This window comes from Bos indicus x Bos taurus, chromosome 21, assembly GCF_003369695.1.
Source record: "Bos indicus x Bos taurus breed Angus x Brahman F1 hybrid chromosome 21, Bos_hybrid_MaternalHap_v2.0, whole genome shotgun sequence".
Lineage (NCBI taxonomy): Eukaryota > Metazoa > Chordata > Mammalia > Artiodactyla > Bovidae > Bos > Bos indicus x Bos taurus.
Window position 1 is genome coordinate 45,937,417 of NC_040096.1, and position 22,097 is coordinate 45,959,513.

At 40.5% G+C, this 22,097-nt stretch overlaps 1 protein-coding gene across 2 annotated transcripts in view; it reads left to right on the plus strand.

The window, feature by feature from the left end:
* The first annotated feature begins 19,410 nt into the window (after positions 1–19,410).
* The window catches only part of BRMS1L (BRMS1 like transcriptional repressor), a 44,300-nt gene continuing 41,613 nt past the window's right edge, over positions 19,411–22,097 (plus strand). Inside the window, exon 1 of one of the 2 annotated variants that reach the window (XM_027521157.1) lies at positions 19,411–19,813. In XM_027521157.1, the coding sequence (XP_027376958.1) occupies positions 19,672–19,813 (142 nt within the window). In that variant the 5' untranslated portion in view covers positions 19,411–19,671. The remainder of the gene's footprint in view (positions 19,814–22,097) is intronic. The other variant, XM_027521159.1, reaches the window with a different exon arrangement.

Sequence of the window (22,097 nt, forward strand, 5' to 3'; positions counted from 1 at the left end):
ATAGACACAACCATCAGTGGAACAGAAATAGAGTCATGCAAATATAGTCAGCTGATACTTGACAAAAGAGCAAAGGCAATTCAATGGAGAAAAGATAATCTTTTCAATAAATGTGCTGAAACAAGTGACATTCACATACAAAAAAAAAAAGGGCCTAGATATAGACCTTTCAACTTTCACAAAAGTTAACTCAAAATGGAGCATTCCTGAAGGTAATGTACAAAACTATAAAACTACTAAAAGAAAAGGGGAGAACACCTAGATGAGCTTTCATTTGGCAGTGAGTTTTTAGATATAGCACCAACAGCATCATCCATGACAGAAAAAAAAAAATGATGTCAGATTTTATTAAAGTTTCTGCTGTAGGAAAGACATGGTTAAAAGAATCACAGGATAACTCACCACCTGGCAGAAAATCTTTGCAAAATACATATGTGATAAAGGACTTGTTTAAAATACACAAAGAACTCTCAGGAAAACAAGTGACCCAATTAAAAAAATGGTGAAAAGACTGAATAGACACCTTGCCAAAGAAGATATACAAATGGCAAAGAAGCAAATGAAAAGATGCTCAATATCATTGACCATTAGAGAATTACAGATTCAAACAACAGTAAGATACTACTGCACACATATTAGAATGACTAAAATTCATAACAATGATGCACTAACTGCTGGTGGGAAAGTATGCATTGCTAATGGGACTGTAAAATGGTACAGCCTGCTTTGAAAGGCAGTTTGGCAGTTTCTTATAAAGTTAAGCATATTCTTACAATATGACCCAGCGGTTACACTCCAAGGTATTTGAAATTGAAAATATGACTGATTTGAAAATATGGCTTCACCAAAATCTACACACAAATATTTGTATTATCTTTATTCATAACTCCACAATTTGGAAGAACCAAGATGTTCTCAATAGGTGAGTGAATAAAACACTGTGTTACATCCATACAATGGGATACTATTCATCAGTGGGAACAAAAAGCAAGCCAAGAAAACATAGGAGTGAATCTTAATTGCGTATTACTAAGTAAAAGAATAAGTCTGAAAAGGCCACATACTTTATGATTTTAATTATATAACATTCTGGAAAAGAATATGATAGCAACAGTAAAAATTAATGGTTGTTAGGAGCTTGGAGAGGAGGGAGAGAGGGTAGAATAGGTAAAGGACAGGCAATTTTTTAGGGGGTAAAATTATCCTATATGACATTTTAATTGTGGATACTTGACTCTATGCACTTATCAATATTCATAGAAACTTACAGAATATCTGCTGCTGCTGCTGCTGCTAAGTCGCTTTAGTCGTGTCCAGCTCTGTGCGACCCCATAGACGGTAGCCCACCAGGCTCCGCCATCCCTGGGATTCTCCAGGCAAAAACACTTAGAGTAGGTTGCCATTTCCTTCTCCAATGCATGAAAGTGAAAAGTGAAAGTGAAGTCGCTCAGTCGTGTCCAACTCTTCGAGACTCCCATGGACTACAGCCCACCAGGCTCCTCCATCCATGGGATTCTCCAGGCAACAGAATATCTAGTGAACCTTAATACATGCAAATTAAAAGAAATCATTTAGAAAGCTATAGGATCCCAAGTTGGAACACAGAATGTGACAAAATAATTTAACACTATTATATGTATGAGCCAGCTTCACTGAAGAAGGTAGGGAAAACATACTCATTTGAAAATGAAAGAAATCTCTAAGACTAAAGACTAAAGAAAATGTACGTGAACACTGTACTCTAGTTGATTAAGTCTTTTTCATGAGGGTATGGCTTAATTCTGATACTGGTATACATGTATACTGAAATTAAATAACTACGTAAGTGGATAGCAGATGGCAGGACTCAAGTTTCTTCCTGTTAGAGTGAGAGTTTTTCAGATAAGCACAGGGAGGTGGGTAGAATAATCCGTTTGGTAGTGGATTTGAGTTGAAGAGATCACCAAGAACTTGTTTATCTTAATATAGATGCAGGCAGTTACATGTAGAAATATTTACAGATAGGTATATGTGGATGGATTAGTAAACACATGTGTATTTCCTTGCTCTGTCAGCTGAGAGGACTTAGAAGCAATGACACTCTAGTAGCAGCAAGCACACCTATAGCCAGAGTTGGCTTTAATACCATTTTCCAATTAAAAAACAACAACAACAAAGCTCTTTGGAATAATGTCTGGTTCTAGGACTGAAGCTGATTCTAGGTTTCATATACAAGATGAGCCTGGATCATTTTGTAGTGCCAGAAATAAGGAAATCCATCACACACACACAAAAATGACAGGAATATATCAACTGAAAGAGCACTCAATAGCAAAAGTTAAGATAATGTGAACAACAAAATAAATAAGGTAATCTTAGATTACAACCACAAATATAAACATCCATGAGTCCATATAGATATAAATAATAATTGAATAAAAGGTAAATGGGGGAGAAGAGACAAATCTCCCATTCAAGAAGATTTTCAAAGAATTTATATAGATACTCAAGGAGATGGAGAGTAACTCCCTAGTTCTTAAGTGTGGTCTGCACATTAAGAGTTTCTTCCAAAGAGTGCAGTACAGAAGAGGCAGGGGGAGTAACCTTACAGTGGAGAAATGACACACACTCAGCCAGGTGATCAAGGTTAAAATCAGCAGTGAGGTATCACATTAACAGTATGTACCCTTGGTATAATATAATGAAAATGGCGCTTCCGTGGTTCCTATTTAAAACCTATAACCTCAGTCTAATCATGAGAAAAGCATTAGGCAAATCCCAGTTGACCAGTGCTCCTCAAAACTGTTAAGGTCAAAACCAAGGAAAGTCTGAGAAACTATCATAGTCAAGAGGAACCTAAGGAGAAATGAAAACTAAAGGTAATAAGGAATTCTGATGAGATTCTGGGATACAAAAAGGACATTAGGTAAAAACCAAGGAAACCTGATAAACTATGTACTTTAGTTAATGATGTATCATTGTTGGTTCATTAATTGTAACAAATGTACCATATCATTTGTAAGAAAAGAAAACTGGATGCAGGGCAAATGGAAACTCTCCGTTTATTAGTTCAATTTTTTGTATAAATTTGAAACTTCTAAAAATAAAGTCTCTATATCATGTATGAAACGAGATGCCAGTCCAGGTTTGATGCATGATACTGGATGCTTGGGGCTAGTGCACTGGGACGACCCAGAGGGATGGTATGGGGAGGGAGGAGGGAGGAGGGTTCAGGATGGGGAACACATGTATACCTGTGGTGGATTCATTTTGATATTTGGCAAAACTAATACAATTATGTAAAGTTTAAAAATAAAATTAAATTAAAAAAATAAATAAAATAAAATCATTAAACCTGAGAAATTGTGAAGCTATTTTAATATGCATAAATAACAATGACATGCCATTACAAGATAACATTCATAATTTTTTGAAAAATGTATTTTGAACTGACATATTTATGAAAAAATAAAATATCTTTTTTTAAAAGACATGTTTTGTGAGAACAAATATATAATTGGAAAGGGGGAATATTTTAATAAATTTTTTCAGATAATTGTGGCCACTCTACTAAAACTAAACTCAGTGAAGGGTAGTTTCTTAAATATTAGTTGTAGCATGGATTTATGAAAGCATATCAATAAACTTTTTGTATTCCTTACATTAAAATCTTGCACTTTAAATGGAACTTTTACTCATGCATAATTTTGTAGCATTATACACTTTCCATTTGGAAAATAATTGTTCACTGAGATATACAGATATTCCAAATGTTAATACATTTCATTAAACAATATAAATATTTAAAAAATCAAATGCATCAGAAAATCCTTTAAGTATTAGAAAGTTGTCATGCTCACCATGGTGAATAAAAGTTTTCCGAATTCCTAATTATCATTTGGAAGCTTGAATTTAACCTTTAGTAACAAATACTGTCAACTGTTTTACTAAAAGTGACAGGCCCACTTTGTTTATTTGATATATTGTGAAAATATTTGCCAAATATCCAAGCCTGAAAAACTATAGTTTGTCAGTTCTTTGAAATAAAAATGTCATTCCTTGAATCAAGTTGCTAGGTTAGCTTACAACTCAACTGTGCAAATATTTTTCCTGAAGACCACCATTGTACTTTAGTACGTAGGATTTGCCACAGAAAATATTAAAAATGATGTACTCAGTGCTTTGGTTGATTAGGTGCTAAGTTGTGTCCAACTCTTTTGCAACCCTATGGACTGTAGCCCACCAGGCTCCTCTGTCCATGGGATTTTCCAGGCAAGAATACTGGAGTGAGTTGCCACTTCCTTCTCCAGGAGGTCTTCCTGACTCAGAGATCTTGACCCATGCCTCCTGCATTGATAGGAGGATTCTATATCACTGAGCTACCAGGGAAGCCCACTCAATGCTTGGGATCACATAAAGAATAATCTCTCCTGATTCATCTAGGATGTTCATAAGTGAACTTGGTGATGAAGAATACAATGAATGTTGGTATCGTTTGGTACCAATGCCTTCATGCTAATGTGCCAACCATTTTACTTATCACTGCTTTTGTACCTTCACTTCCAATGTCAATAAATTTTGTAATTTCTTTCTGTTGGAATTTTATAAATTATGATTTAATTTTTTGGGAAAACAGGTAGCATTTATGTACAAGTCAAGAAGGAGTAGGAGAATTAGGAATGTAATACACAACATGGTAAATATAATTAACTGATGTATTTTATGTATGAAAGTTAATAAGAGTGTAAATCCTGAGTTCTCATCACAAGAAATTTGTTTCTCTATTTTTAAAATTTTTGTAACTATATGAGATGATGGGTCTACCCTCAACTTGTGATAATCACTTCTTAATGTATGTAAATAAAATCTTTATATTGCATGCCTTAAACTTTTGCAGTGCTGTCAAGGATATCCCTTGGACTGCCAGGAGATCAAACCAGTCAATCCTAAAGGAAATCAGTCCTGAATATTCATTTGGACTGCTGCTGAAGCTGAAACTCTAATACTTTGGCCACCTGATGCGAAGAACTGACTCCTTGGAAAAGACCCTGATGCTGGGAAAGATTGAAGGCAGAAGGAGAAGCAGACAACAGAGGATGAGATGGTTGGATGGCATCACTAACTCGATGGACAGGAGTTTGAGTAGGCTCCAGGAGTTGGTGATGCACAGAGAGGCCTGGTGTGCTGCAGTCCATGGGGTTGCAAAGAGTTGGACACGACTGAGCGATTGAACTGAACTGAACAAGGATATCTCAGTAAAAATGGAAGAAAAAAAAGCATTGGAAGAAACTTTATGATTGGTTAAGGTCAGAAAGTGCTGAAAATAGTATCACAATGAATATAGAAGTTCTTAAGCGAAATATATTTTTAATGAGATGTGTTGATGCAAAGGCTGCTAACATTATTTAATAGCATCAGGAAATTAATTCAAAGAGAAGATAGATAAGTAAACTGTATTGTATATCCTTTCTCTCATGCCCCATATTTAATCCATTAGTAAGTTTTGTTGATTTTTATCTCCCATTATCTCAAATTTGTCCATTTCTTTTTGTCATACAGCCTCTACTCCTGTCCAAGCCACCATTATCTTACCTCAATATCTGATTGATTTTTTCCTTTATTACTCAATTTATTTTCTACTAAGCAACCAGTGATCTTTTTTTTTTTAAAAGACCTGATTTTAAGATAGTATAATCTTACCACTAATCTAATGGCATCCCTGCATACAAACTTCCTAATGGCAACCCACTGCATTTAGGATTTAGAAAAAAATCAAATATCCTTATAATCTACTAGGCCCTGAGAGATGTGGCCTTTCTCTAACTTACCTCACCTTGTGCCCCTTTTACCCTTAAATAGTGACTGTCCATAGTGATCTCTTAATTCCTCAAACATGAAGGTGAGAAAGCTCTTTTCTACATCAGGACCTTTACATATCCTGTTCTTTCCGTTTACGATATTCCTCCTTTCCATCCAAGCTGGCCTAATGCCAAACTGTCAGATATTAGCTGAAAGATTACTACTTTAGAGAGGTCTTACCTGATGCCCACTTCCACAGGTCTCTGTGTTATACTCTTGTAACACCAGTAGAGAACATCCCTTAATTTGCAGAGTTAGCTGTTTAATATTTACTGCTTTACTTTTCTCTGAGCTCTGTGCAAGCAGACACTGTGTCTGTTGTGTTCATCAATGAATCTCCTGAAGCCACTGCACTAGCGACACACAATACACAATAAATAGCTAATATATAAGTGAACATGAGAGGGAACTTTTGGTAAAAACAGAGAAGAAAGTATGATAGGAGATTTTAAAATATTTTACTTGCTTTTCAAAACACATTTTAAAGAAAAAATAATTAGCTGTCTGTTGTACTCAGAACTCTTTCAGCTGAAAGAATAACCAGAAAAACCACTACAATAAGAAGGGTAGCTCATTAGTTCATGTAACTGAAAGTCTAAGGCTTAACACTGAGCACATGTGGATCCAGGTGTTTAAAGTTATCAGGAATCTTTGCTTTTTCTCTCTGCTCTTCTGTTGCTTCCCATGCCTGCCTCCCTGCTTCTCCAAGTTGCATGTAGAGGAGAAATGGCCCTAGCAAAGCTAGGTTCATAGGCTTCATGGAACTTTTAACTTCTAAAGACGAAAACTCCTCAATAGCTCCAATAAAAACTCTGTCAATGTCCATCATGGCCTAGGTTAGTCCACGTGTCCATCCCTGGACCAAGAGAATATAATATTCTGATTGGCCACTTGAACCACATGGGAAGAATAAAGCAGAGGGAGTTACTGAAGGGAAAATCAAGGAGCTATTGCTTCAAAAAGGGGATAGATATTGAGCAGGCTAGAAGATTCCCACTGTAACTATACAGAAAAATTATCTGAAGAGGAAAAATACAGATTAAAAATAAAACTATGTAAAATATTTGTCATTGAGAAAAATCTTCAAAGAGAAAAGAAAATTTTATCTACTTTAAAAAAATCAGTTATTGACAACAGAAAAGAACATAATATGAGCTATGAGATAGTGGAATAATAAAAACATAAATATGCTAATAGAATATTATCAGGTTTATAGTTGAACTAATCCAAGAACTAATTTCTGCAAATAGACAGTTAATACAGGGATGGGCCCTATACTGTCAACAGGCTATTTCAAGCACTTTTAAATAGTTTCATTCTTCCCAGGAGAAGGGCATGGCAACCCACTCCTATATTCTTACCTGGAGAACCCTATGATAGAGGAGTCCTCCAGCTATAAGACCATTGGTTCACAGGGAGTTGGACACAACTGAAGCGACTTAGCATGCATGCATGTTCATTATCTTGGCTTGGTAAATAGGATTTAATTTAAGTGCAAACATAATATGTAAGATGCCAAGGCCATCATATTGATGACAGAATCTATTCTTTTTTTTCCAGAATCTATTCTTATATTAATAATAATTATAATAATTTTATATTAGGCTTCCCTGGTTTCTCAACTGGTAAAGAAGCTGCCTGCAATGCAGAAGACCCTGGTTTGATTCCTGGGTTGTGAAGATCCCCTGGAGAAGGGATTCTTGGACTTCCCTGGTGGCTCAGATGGTAAAGAATCTGTCTGCAATGCTGGAGACCTGGGTTCAGTCCCTGGGTTGGGAAGATCCCCTGGAGAAGGGAATGGCTTTTTATTAAAAATAATTGTTAATCATCTTATACTTAACTTATATTGTTAAATGTCAGAAGTGAAATAGTTTCATTCTTTCTAAGTGAAAAGTTGTGTGTAAATTGAATAAAATTAGGTATTTTGCTTACGTAAAATAACAATTTGGAATGTTTTATAATTTTTTATTTCATTAAGCATGCCCAGATAGTCCAAACTTAGTAAATAACATGTTTTAAAAAGATCAAGTAGCATTATCAGCAGAGGAAGCATTGTTATCCCTAGCATGAGTGCAATGGTGATATGAAAAACTGTCATCTGTCTTATTATAACAATAAAATGATTAACATTTAAAAAAAGTTTCTTTCTTAAGCAACTGAAATCATAGTGCATGCTAATGTGCTTTATTTATGTCTGATCTTTGTAACCCTATGCACTGTAGCTCGCCAGGCTCCTCTGTCCGTGGGATTCTCCAGGTAAGAATACTGGAATGGGTTGCCATACCATCCTCCAGGATCTTCCTGACCCAAGGATTGAACCTGCATCTCTTATGTCTCCTGTATTGGCAGGCAGGTTCTTTATCACGGTCTCATATAATTGATAATAAATTGGTCTTATTTACTTGTCAATGTAGATCTCTGAAGACCTAGATTTAGTTTGAATGATTAAAATGTTTCCCCTGATTTGAGTATTAGCCATTAGTTACTGCCTCCTGCCTTTGTTTTTCTAGCTACTGGCATCTGGCCTGAGTCCCTCAGTTGTGACAAGGTTTGTGGATGTACAGTTGATGTCTCAGCTCCACCATGTGGTAGTGTTTGGAATTAACTTTGTGTGTGCTGCTCAGTTGCGTCTGACTCTTTGCAACCTTGTGTACTTTAGCCCATCAGACTCCTCTGTCTATGGAATTTTTCAGGCAAGAATACTGGAGCAGGTTGCCATTTCCTTCTCCAGCGGATCTTTCTGACACAGGGATCAAATCTGCATCTCTTGCATTGGCAGGTGTATTCTTCACCCCTGACGCACCAGGGAAACCCTAATGAGGATAAATCAGAGTTAAAAAAATGGGCTTGTAGCTTCCTCCCTCAGTTCAGTTCAGTCGCTCAGTCGTGTCCGATTCTTTGTGACCGCATGAACTACAGCACGCCAGGCCTCCCTGTCCATCATCAATTCCCAGGAGTTCACTCAAACTCATGTTCATCGAGTCGGTGATGCCATCCAGCCATCTCATCCTCTGTTGTCCCCTTCTCCTGCCCCCAATCCCTCCCAGAATCAGAATCTTTTCCAATGAGTCAACTCTTCACATGAGGTGGCCAAAGTACTGGAGTTTCAGCTTTAGCGTCAGTCCTTCCAAAGAACACCCAGGACTGATCTTTAGAATGGACTGCTTGGATCTCCTTGCAGCCAAAGGGACTCTCAAGAGTCTTCTCCAACACCACAGTTCAAAAGCATCAATTCTTTGGCGCTTAGCTTTCTTCACAGTCCAACTTTCACATCCATACATGACCACAGGAAAAACCATAGCCTTGACTAGATGGACCTTTGTTGGCAAAGTAATGTCTCTGCTTTTCAATATGCTATCTAGGTTGGTCATAAGTTTCCTTCCAAGGAATAAGCGTCTTTTAATTTCATGGCTGCAATCAGCATCTGCAGTGATTTTGGAGCCCCCCAAAATAAAGTCTGGCACTGTTTCTACCCTATATCTACTTTATTCCAAATAAAAATGAAATTCAAAATTTTATACACAGAAGTTTTAATCTTTCTTCCTATCCCCTAGGCTATACTCGCTGAATACACACACTGTACTTTGGAGACATTGACCTAGAGAAAACCTCACACACAGGCACCAAAAGATAAATACAGGAATATTCACAGAGGCAACCATTTTCAGTAATGAAAAAATTGGAAGCAACCTGTCCATTAACAGGTGAGTGAAACTTTTTTGTGTGTGAGTGAAACTTTTAATATTTATTCAATGGAATATGTGTACTCAAGAGACTACCGTAACACATCAAAGTTACCTGGATTAGAGCTACCTGTATCATAATAGATACATCTCAAAAACATTGTTGAGGATAAAGGAAGTTGTAGTATTACATGTCAGATCAGATCAGATCAGATCAGTCGCTCAGTCGTGTCCGACTCTTTGCGACCCCATGAATCGCAGCACGCCAGGCCTCCCTGTCCATCACCAACTCCCGGAGTTCACTCAGACTCACGTCCATCGAGTCAGTGATGCCATCCAGCCATCTCATCCTCAGTCGTCCCCTTCTCCTCCTGCCCCCAATCCCTCCCAGCATCAGAGTCTTTTCCAATGAGTCAACTCTTCGCATGAGGTGGCCAAAGTACTGGAGTTTCAGCTTTAGCATCATTCCTTCCAAAGAAATCCCAGGGCTGATCTCCTTCAGAATGGACTGGGTGGATCTCCTTGCAGTCCAAGGGACTCACAAAAAAGTCTTCTCCAACACCACGGTTCAAAAGCATCAATTCTTCGGCGCTCAGCCTTCTTCATAGTCCAACTCTCACATCCATACATGACCACAGGAAAAACCATAGCCTTGACTAGATGAACCTTTGTTGGCAAAGTAATGTCTCTGCTTTTGAATATGCTATCTAGGTTGGTCATAACTTTCCTTCCAAGGAGTAAGCGTCTTTTAATTTCATGGCTGCAATCACCATCTGCAGTGATTTTGGAGCCCCCAAAAATAAAGTCTGACACTGTTTCCACTGTTTCCCCATCTATTTCCCATGAAGTGGTGGGACCGGATGCCATGATCTTCATTTTCTGAATGTTGAGCTTTAAGCCAACTTTTTCACTCTCCACTTTCACTTTCATCAAGAGGCTTTTGAGTTCCTCTTCACTTTCTGCCATAAGGGTGGTGTCATCTGCATATCTGAGGTTATTGATATTTCTCCCGGCAATCTTGATTCCAGCTTGTGTTTCTTCCAGTCCAGCGTTTCTCATGATGTACTCTGCATATAAGTTAAATAAACAGGGTGACAATATACAGCCTTGACGAACTCCTTTTCCTATTTGGAACCAGTCTGTTGTTCCATGTCCAGTTCTAACTGTTGCTCTTTGACCTGCATACAGATTTCTCAAGAGGCAGATCAGGTGTTCTGGTATTCCCATCTCTTTCAGAATTTTCCACAGTTTATTGTGATCCACACAGTCAAAGGCTTTGGCATAGTCAAAAAAGCAGAAATAGATGTTTTTCTGGAACTCTCTTGCTTTTTCGATGATCCAGCGGATGTTGGCAGTTTGATCTCTGGTTCCTCTGCCTTTTCTAAAACCAGCTTGAACATCAGGAAGTTCACGGTTCACATATTGCTAAAGCCTGGCTTGGAGAATTTTGAGCATTACTTTACTAGCGTGTGAGATGAGTGCAATGGTGCGGTAGTTGGAGCATTCTTTGGCATTGCCTTTCTTTGGGATTGGAATGAAAACTGACCTTTTCCAGTCCTGTGGCCACTGCTGAGTTTTCCAAATTTGCTGGCATATTGAGTGCAGCACTTTCACAGCATCATCTTTCAGGATTTGGAATAGCTCAACTGGAATTCCATCACCTCCACTAGCTTTGTTCGTAGTGATGCTTTCTAAGGCCCACTTGACTTCACATTCCAGGATGTCTGGCTCTAGGTCAGTGATCACACCATTGTGATTATCTGGATCTTGAAGATCTTTTTTGTACAGTTCTTCTGTGTATTCTTGCCATCTCTTCTTAAAATCTTCTGCTTCTGTTATGTCCATACCATTTCTGTCCTTTATCGATGTCATCTTTGCATGAAATGTTCCCTTGGTATCTCTAATTTTCTTGAAGAGAACCCTAGTCTTTCCCATTCTGTTGTTTTCCTCTATTTCTTTGCATTGATCGCTGAAGAAGGCTTTCTTATCTCTTCTTGCTATTCTTTGGAACTCTGCAATAAGATGTTTATATCTTTCCTTTTCTCCTTTGCTTTTCGTTTCTCTTCTTTTCACAGCTATTTGTAAGGCCTCTCCAGACAGCCATTTTGCTTTTTTGCATATCTTTTCTCTGGGAATGGTCTTGATCCCTGTCTCCTGTACAATGTCACGAACCTCATTCCATTGTTCATCAGGCACTCTATCTATCAGATCTAGGCCCTTGAATCTATTTGTCATTTCCACTGTATAATCATAAGGGATTTGATTTAGGTCATACTTGAATGGTCTAGTGGTTTTCCCTACTTTCTTCAATTTAAGTCTGAATTTGGCAATAAGGAGTTCATGGTCTGAGCCACAGTCAGCTCCTGGTCTTGTTTTTGCTGACTGTATAGAGCTTCTCCATCTTTGGCTGCAAAGAATATAATCAATCTGATTTTGGTGTTGACCATCTGGTGATGTCCATGTATAGAGTCTTCTCTTGTGTTGTTGGAAGAGGGTGTTTGTTATGACCAGTGCATTTTCTTGGCAAAACTCTATCAGTCTTTGCCCTGCTTCATTCCGTATTCCAAGGCCAAATTTGCCTGTTACTCCAGGTGTTTCTTGACTTCCTACTTTGCATTCCAGATGCAAAGGACATCTTTTTTTGGGTGTTAGTTCTAAAAGGTCTTGTAGGTTTTTGGGTGTTAGTTCTAAAAGGTCTTATAGGTCTTCATAGAACCATTCAACTTCAGCTTCTTCAGCATTACTGGTTGGGGCATAGACTTGGATTATTGTAATACTGAATGGTTTGCCTTGGAAACGAACAGAGATCATTCTGTCGTTTTTGAGACTGCATCCAAGTACTGCATTTCGGACTCTTTTGTTGACCATGATGGCCACTCCATTTCTTCTGAGGGATTCCTGCCCACAGTAGTAGATATAATGGTCATCTGAGTTAAATTCACCCATTCCAGTCCATTTCAGTTCGCTGATTCCTAGTATGTCGACATTCACTCTTGCCATCTCTTGTTTGACCACTTCCAATTTGCCTTGATTCATGGACCTGACATTCCAGGTTCCTATGCAATATTGCTCTTTACGGCATCGGACCTTGCTTCTATCACCAGTCACATCCACAGGTGGGTATTGTTTTTGCTTTGGCTGCATCCCTCATTCTTTCTGGAGTTATTTCTCCCCTGATCTCCAGTAGAATATTGGGCACCTACTGACCTGGGGAGTTTCTCTTTCAGTATCCTATCATTTTGCCTTTTCATACTGTTTATGGGATTCTCAAGGCAAGAATACTGAAGTGGTTTGCCATTCCCTTCTCCAGTGGACCACATTCTGTCAAATCTCTCCACCATGACCCGCCCGTCTTGGGTTGCCACACGGGCATGGCTTAGTTTCATTGAGTTAGACAAGGCTGTGGTCCTAGTGTGATTAGATTGACTAGTTTTCTGTGAATATGGTTTCAGTGTGCCTGCCCTCTGGTGCCCTCTTGCAACATCTACCGTCTTACTTGGGTTTCTCTTACCTTGGGCGTGGGGTATCTCTTCACGGCTGCTCCAGCAAAGCGCAGCCATTGCTCCTTACCTTGGAAGAGGAGTATCTCCTCACCACTGCCCTTCCTGACCTTCAACGTGGGATAGCTCCTCTAGGCCCTCCTGCGCCCGCGCAATGTTGCATGATATAATTGTTTAGGTCTTCCCTGTGCCTCAGATGATAAAGAATCCGCTGGCAATGCAAGAGACATAGGTTCGAACCCTGGGTCAGGAATATTCCCTGGAGAAGGAAATGGCAACCCACTCCAGTATTCTTGCCTGGAGAATCCCATGGACCGAGGAGCCTGGAGGTTATGGTTCATGGGGTCACAAAACATCAGACATGACTGAGTGACTAACATTACACTACTACATGATTGTTTAAAACATGTTAAATAATCATTTCTATAATATACAAAAACTGAAATGTACACATAATCATTTCTAAATACAGAAAAAATGAAATGTACACATGCATGGCAATCAAAACACTGAAGTCAGAATAATGGTTATTCTGGAAAGGGAAGGAGAAAATTGGGAATGAAGAGGGATGTGGAACAAATGCAATAACATGATAAGATCTGACAAAGCTTAGAGGGTATTCTATTGTTGTATATATAATATTCTGAATTACCTTTCTATGTGTTTAAATTATCATGTCAATATTAAAATTTTAATAAGGCAGATTTAAAAGTTATACCAAAGAAGGTATAGGAGAAAAACTAGAAAGAAAAAGCCAGAATTATTTTATGTCTACTCTATGCCAGAGTGGGCTTCCCTTGCGGCTCAGCTGGTAAAGAATCTGCCTGCAATGCGGGAGACCTGGGTTTGATCCCTGGGTTGGGTAGATCCCCTGGAGTAGGGAAAGGCTACTCACTCCAGTATTCTGGCCTAGAGAATTCCACGGACTATATAGTTCATGGAGTCACAAAGAGTCAGAGCGACTTTCACAAGCCAGAGCAAACCCAGTAGGAAATGGAGTGGTATAGGCCTATTTGCTGCTGCTGCTGCTAAGTCACTTCAGTCGTGTCCGACTCTGTGCGACCCCATAGACGGCAGCCCGCCAGGCTCCCCCATCCCTGGGATTCTCCAGGCAAGAATACTGGAGTGGGTTGCCATTTCCTTCTCCAATGCATGAAAGTGATAGGCCTATTTACTGAATACTAAAATGACTAAGGATTATGGTGGGCATACCATGGGAGAGAATGAGCCAAGAACTAGAATCTCCAAAAAATGAGGGGGGTGAGCCTGGGAGGTATGTACAGAACAGCCACAAGTAAAGAGACTGTGTGGTATATCCTGATGACAAGCTGGGGGCTTTTAGGGAGGGGAGGTGGAAATGATCATCTAGAAGGAACGAGGACACCAAGCATACCTACTCCATGACAAGGCTCCTAGGGGAGCGCCATGTTCCCTTTAGAACAGGAAAGTTAAGGGACCTTTCCAGAGAAGAGGGTAACGATATAGCAGATTTTGCTGATGACCAACCATGAGTTTTAGAAGGCTCTCAATAAATGAGTGCTTATTAAGGATTAATGAAAAATGAGACTTAAAATGTATCTAATGACTGCATGCTCAAACTACCACACAACTGCACTCAACTCACACGCTAGTAAAGTAATGCTCAAAATTCTCCAAGCCAGGCTTCAGCAATATGTGAACCGTGAACTTCCTGATGTTCAAGCTGGTTTTAGAAAAGGCAGAGGAACCAGAGATCAAACTGCCAACATCCGCTGGATCATCGAAAAAGCAAGAGAGTTCCAGAAAAGCATCTATTTCTGCTTTATTGACTATGCCAAAGCCTTTGACTGTGTGGATCACAATAAACTGTGGAAAATTCTTCAAGAGATGGGAATACCAGACCACCTGACCTGCCTCTTGAGAAATCTGTATGCAGGTCAGGAAGGAACAGTTAGAACTGGACATGGAACAACATACTGGTTCCAAATAGGAAAAGGAGTTCGTCAAGGCTGTATATTGTCACCCTGCTTATTTAACTTATATGCAGAGTACATTATGAGAAACGCTGGACTAGAAGAAACACAAGCTGGAATCAAGATTGCCAGGAGAAATATCAATAACCTCAGATATGCAGATGACACCACCCTTATGGCAGAAAGTGAAGAGGAACTCAAAAGCCTCTTGATGAAAGTGAAAGTGGAGAGTGAAAAAGCTGGCTTAAAGCTCAACATTCAGAAAACGAAGATCATGGCATCCAGTCCCACCACTTCATGGGAAATAGATGGGGAAACAGTGGAAACAGTGTCAGACTTTATTTTGGGGGGCTCCAAAATCACTGCAGATGGTGATTGCAGCCATGAAATTAAAAGACGCTTACTCCTTGGAAGGAAAGTTATGACCAACCTAGATAGCATATTGAAAAGCAGAGACATTACTTTGCCAAGAAAGGTTCGTCTAGTTAAGGCTATGGTTTTTCCTGTGGTCATGTATGGATGTGAGAGTTGGACTGTGAAGAAGGCTGAGCGCTGAAGAATTGATGCTTTTGAACCGTGGTGTTGGAGAAGACTCTTGAGAGTCACTTGGACTGCAAGGAGATCCACCCAGTCCATTCTGAAGGAGATCAGCCCTGGGATTTCTTTGGAAGGAATGATGCTAAAGCTGAAACTCCAGTACTTTGGCCACCTCATGCAAAGAGTTGACTCATTGGAAAAGACTCTGATGCTGGGAGGGATTGGGGGCAGGAGGAGAAGGGGACGACTGAGGATGAGATGGCTGGATGGCATCACTGACTCGATGGACGTGAGTCTGAGTGAACTCCGGGAGTTGGTGATGGACAGGGAGACCTGGCGTGCTGCAATTCATGAGGTCGCAAACAGTCGGAAACGACTGAGCGACTGATCTGATCTGAATGACTGCATTCTGCTAAGTCGCTTCAGTCGTGTCTGACTCTGTGTGACCCCATAGACGCAGTCCACCAGGCTCCCCCGTCCCTGGGACTCTCCAGGCAAGAACACTGGAGTGGATTGCCATTTCCTTCTCCAATGCATGACAGTGAAAAGTGAAAGTCAAGTCGCTCAGTCATGTGTGACTCTTAGGGACCCCATGGACTGCAGCCTACCAGGCTCCTCCGCCCATGGGATTTTCCAGGCAAGAGTACCGGAGTGGGGTGCCATTGCCTTCTCCAATGGTTGCATTATGTCTACCTTTTAAAATGCCTCAACTGAGAAAACTTCATTCTGCTTTCATTTTTTTTTAACATTAATTTGTATTTTCTGTAAGTGACAATATTCTTTTCCAGCCTTATTCATTTTTCCCCTTATGGTTCCTCTTACATTTCCTATGTATCTTTTCTAAAATCTGTTTGGGGAGAGGAAAAAGAAACTCCTTTTAAGCCCTACATCTTCGTGCAACTCTAATTGCTTAATCTCCCATTATTTTGTCTGCCTTAAACATAAATACATCAATGACCGGAATTTTAGAGCTTGACAAGAACTTAAAGATAACATAATGCAAACTTCTCATTTTACAACTGACCAGAGAGTATATGATTTGCCAAATTGTCTTGCCTGGTTACTAGCAGAAGCAGGGCTAGAATCCATGCCTCCTCTCCAACTTCCTTCTGTTTTTCTCTAAATAGCAGAAACACAGAAATCATCTGCTACAGGGACACTGTGTACTGATAGTTGACTGCAGGCTCTGAGGTCAGACTACTGAGGTTCAGATCTTAAATCTGCTACTTATTGGCTGTGTGACCTTGGCCAAGCAACCTAACTGCTTTGTGCTTCAGTTTCTCCATCTACAAAATGGAAGGCAAAATTGTATCTACTTCATAGAGTTGTTATAATGATTAAATGAATTAATGTCCTTAAAGCACATACAGTGCTTGGAACATGAAGAGCGACCAGAAATTCAAGTTAGTGTTACTATTTAGCACACACTCGGCTAGCTGCTGATATAACAGAGATTAACAGAGGCCAGGGATATTACTCACAGCTGCTTTTGTTTGGTCTGGAGTTTAATAAACCAAACCAAACCAAAGTAACAGCAAAAAATGCACTTGAAATAATGTTTACAAATCTGGTTATTTCACATAAAGTTCTAAATTTCCAGTTTCTCTTGAAAATCAGAAGGTCTGACATCTAGTCCCAAATTCAGATGTAGCAACAGCTGGCTGGAGCTAAAAGCAGCTACCCAGCTTTAGTCCACACCACTCACATAATGTATGCACATGCTTGCCTCTGAAACTGCATCCCAGGCTAAGACAATCCCTGTTCTCAAGGAATTCACAATCCAATAGGCGAGATGCATCAGCTAAACAACCCACAATACAGTGCGACAGAAACAAGTACAACGTTGCCAAGCACTAATCTGAAGGAACAGGGGCATGTACTGAATGGTGGAGGGGTTGCTGGTGACGAATGTTGTCAAGAAAGTGGCTTTGAAAAAAAGGAGTGCAAGAGGGTTGCGGAGAAATAGGATACTCAAAGAACATTGAAATGGCCAGCAGTTCATCTGTTTCTCAACTGATGAGTCCAGTTTTGGAGACTACAGTGAGAAAAGGACAAATAGGCTGACACTAGATAATAAAAGCCCCTTAATTTGGATTTTGGTCAAGAGATGGATAGCCCTTGAGATGTTTTCTGTCATTAAATTCTAAATCTAACTTTAATGCATTTATTCTTGGATACTCTTACCATTCTCTGTCAAATGTCTTTGGACCTTGTATTTGAGAAAGAAATAATTTAAAACCCACAATATTCTATGAAATCTCTTTCAATAGCAAATTGCCACTTCAGGAAGAAGCTTTGCCTTTATAATTGATAAAATACAGCTTTTAGGTTTGTCTGCAAGTAGTTTCCTTATCTGTAAAATGGGTATAATAGCACCTAACTCAGGGCTAATAAATTGGGAATTCAACTCAATGTAAGTGATGTAAAGAACTTACTAGGGTATTTGATACAGAGTAAAAGATGCTTACTTCTTGGAAGGAAAGTTATGACCAACCTAGATAGCATATTGAAAAGCAGAGGCATTACTTTGCCAACAAAGGTCCGTCCAGTCAAGGCTATGGTTTTTCCTGTGGTCATGTATGGATGTGAGAGTTGGACTGTGAAGAAAGTTGAGCACCAGAGAATTGATGCTTTTGAACTGTGGTGTTGGAGAAGACTCTTGAGAGTCCCCTGGACTGCAAAGAGATCCACCCAGTCCATTCTGAAGGAGATCAGCCCTGGGATTTCTTTGGAAGGAATGATGCTAAAGCTGAAACTCCAGTACTTTGGCCACCTCATGCAAAGAGTTGACTCGTTGGAAAAGACTCTGATGCTGGGAGGGATTGGGGGCAGGAGGAGAAGGGGAGGACAGAGGATGAGATGGCTGGATGGCATCACTGACTCAATGGACGTGAGTCTGAGTGAACTCCGGGAGTTGGTGATGGACAGGGAGGCCTGGCGTGCTGCGATTCATGGGGTCGCAGAGTCGGACACGACTGAGCGACTGATCTGAACTGAAAAGTGGTCAATTAGTATGTTATTATGATTAAGATACATAATGAGTTTTCCTTGTCTATCATTCCTACCATTGAAAAAATCAAACATTTCATTAAGTCAAATATGTATTTTTCATTGAAAACTTCAGTTAAGACTGGAGGCATATTCAGGCTGCGTATGGCAAACTGGAACTGTGTTAGTCGCTCAGCTGTGTCCGACTCTTTTTCACTCCATGGACTGTACCCCAACAGGCTGCCCTGTCCATGGAATGCTCCAGGCAAGAATATCGGAGTTGATAGCCATTCCCTTCTCCAGGGTATCTTCCCGACCCAGAGATTGAACCTGGTCTCCTGCATTGCAGGCAGATTCTTTACCGTCTGAGCCACCAGGGAAACCCGCATATGGTAAAAAAAAAAAAAAAAAAAAAACACAAATGTAAAACGTACTAGAGAAAAGTGCCAAGATAAAGCTTCCTTTCCTTTCATATTGCAAAAGTTTCAAGAATAATTTAAAGATTTTTGTGCAACATAGAAAGTGCAAGTTGTCTGCAGAAACTAATTCAACAATAGTTTAATAGTGGTAATAAAAGTGCTTAGGTAAAGAGACATTTCTCCAGTTCCTGTAGGCTTAAAGAGGAGGGAAAACCCTCAGGCAAAAGACCTTCTCACATCTGACAGTAACATCCTGGATGGCCTGGAAGCTCAGACAAGCACTTGGCGGGAAAAGAATAAATACAGAACAAAATCTCACAATCTGTTTCTGTTTAGTTTATAAACTGCGACCGAGTCTGGCAGCTTTCGTGCCTTGTGGGACTTGAAGTCCAGAGGGGAGAAGCAATCAGGGTAGTTGAAGCTTCGAAGCCGGCGGCCTCTGCAGGTCTGAACAGTAAGGACTACAATTCCCGACACACACCGCGAGGCCGCGCCGTAATTACCGGCAACCAACCGGACCGGAGCAGGATTAGCTCCATCCCCCGGCTCGGGAGGACTGCCTCCACCAATGGCAGAGCTCTCAGTGCTGAGCCTGCGGGTTAGGTTGTGAGGCTCCGGCGGGGGCGGGGAGGAGCCGAGGGGGTTCTGAACGAGCTCGGCGGCTGGGTGGGTCGGGGCGTTCGGCGCGCCCTTCATTGAAGCGGCGGTGGCCGGGCTGGGCGCCGGGAGTGGGAAGCGACGGCGCGGCTGGAAAATGCCAGTCCATTCCCGAGGGGATAAGAAGGAGACGAACCATCACGATGAGATGGAGGTGGACTACGCCGAAAACGAGGGGAGCAGCTCCGAGGACGAAGACACCGAGAGCTCGTCGGTCTCTGAGGATGGAGATAGCTCAGGTACGAGACCCAGCGGGCTGGGACCCCGAGTCCTCGCGCCAGGATAGCGAAAGGCCGCTCTCCACACGCCGGCAGCTGCGTCCTGCTGGGAGAGCGGGGCGGGGAGAGAGGGAGGGGGCGGAGACTGGCTCCCGGCCCTCCGTGGCACCCAAACTGTTCGCGGGGCGCTGCCCAGCTCCTGGCCGGTCCCAGTTGGCGGGGCGGAGCGGAGCAGGGCGCGGGCCTGGACTCGTCCAGCTCACGGACGCTGCTCGGTTCTGTTCTCGATCCGCCCCGCCCTTGGGACCTCTGGGTAGTGCCTCGGGCTATCCGGAGAGGAAAATGTCCCGCATCTTATCTGGGAGACGCTGGAAATGCCTCCTCTCCCCACACCGCCGACTTCTTATATTGCACCTTTGCAGCCCTTCTCAGCGTGTGTGGGTTGTCAGGAGCCGAGGGTACTCGCTCTTGGCTGGTTTAGAATTTATTAATGTCAGCTTCCAAGTCAGCGTGTCAGTCAGTAGTTGACATTCGTCCTCTTTCGGGGGACTGACGTGGGAGCTGGGTCATCTGCATCATTTCTGTGAACTTTTCAAGACTGAGAAGAAGAGCCCAACATCAGGATTGATTGGAGATCTTCATATGCTTATAAATAACTGGCTGATTTTTGGCAGCTTTGAAGTTCTCCAAATCTTTTCTTCCCTGCAGTCTTTTCTAACTTTGTGCTGTTTCAGATTTTTTTGTTTATTTGTTTTTGTTTTCTGTTTTGAAGGGAGTGGCATGGGGTAGAGTGGAGGGGGGCAGGTTAACACCATACATCAATTTTTGCAAAATTTTAGGAACGGTTATTTTAAAAAGAAATGAAATTCATGATTATATGGGTTCTTTTCCTTCTATCTATACGACGAAGACGAGACTTATTCTTTGCTTTGGCCTGATTTTGGCCATGTGAAGCAAGGATTGATGACAGGTTAACGACAGCCTATCATCACCGTGACACTCTCCTTTTTTAGGCTTCCCTTTCAAAGAAAAGTCCATGGAAGTATGTAATTTCAGTCAATAAATCAGCCACCCCGAATAAGTGTTTCTGAGTGACTTCCTTTTGCAGTATTGGGTTCTACTCAGTGGACGGTATAAATAGTTATGATCTGACCACAATTAAAGAGCTGTCATAGGTCACCACTTGAATCAATTGCCAAATGAATGCTTCTTTATAAACAATACTGTAGAAATTCAGAGGTAGAGGAAATCTTTTCACTACAGGGTGGTCAGCAAAAGCTAGTGGGATTACCTAAATTATCTTGAAGAATGGGCGGAATTTGGATTGGAGTGGTAACGTTCAGGTGTTTCTGTAGAAGAAGGAATATAAGAAAAAGTGCAAGGCCAGAGCTTAAGCCTTGTTTAAGAGTGAGAAAACCAGTTTGGTTGGGAGAAGGATTTGAGCTAGAAAAGGAAAAGATATAGGTGTGAAAGACTTCAGAAAAAGCAGAAAGTGGGATTGATGACTACAAGTTTAGGAGTCAATGTAAGAAGAAAAATCCAAATACAAGGAGAATGGTGGTAGTTTGAACAGAAATAGAAAAAAAAAAAAAAAAAGATTGAGATGAAGATAGAAGATAAAGTATTACAGACATGTTGTTTTTGAGGTCCTGATGGTATATTTGAGTCAGAGTGCCCAACTGACAGGTGGTAATGTGGCATTGGAACCTGCCTGGGATGGGAAGCATAATTTGGAACTCATCTGCTTAGTCATGAAAATAGGTGAGATTTCAAAAGTGAAGAATACAGAGAACATCTCTACTATATGTGAGTACGTTTTCTGCATCTGTAAAACATTTTATCTTCACATGTTCTTTGTTTTTGTTTTTATGGGAGTCAGGATCTCTCAAAATGACATCTATTTACTAAAATTCTGCCTCTCTAATTTTTATGTTGATTCTTGTGGGCTTTTGTTTTTTAACTGTTTTTTGTTCTATCCCCCCAAATAATGAACACATTAATTTATGGAGAATATGATAATAATTTGAAGCACAAGTCAGATTTTTTAAGTACAAAGAAATTAATTTTCCAGTTGCATGTTGTTTTTCATCTCTTTTCTACCATTTATCTTGCATGTTTAACTCCCACAGGTTTATTCCTCTCCAACCTTGGTACTGGGCCAGTCTTAAGGCTACAGAAAAACTCCATCCAGAGATATTGGGGAGTGAGTCATCTTGAGGGACCACATTTTAAAGAGTCAAGGAATAAGCTCTTAAGAGCCAGAAATAATTTTAATCTGTTTCAGAAAAATAAAAAAAAAATCATA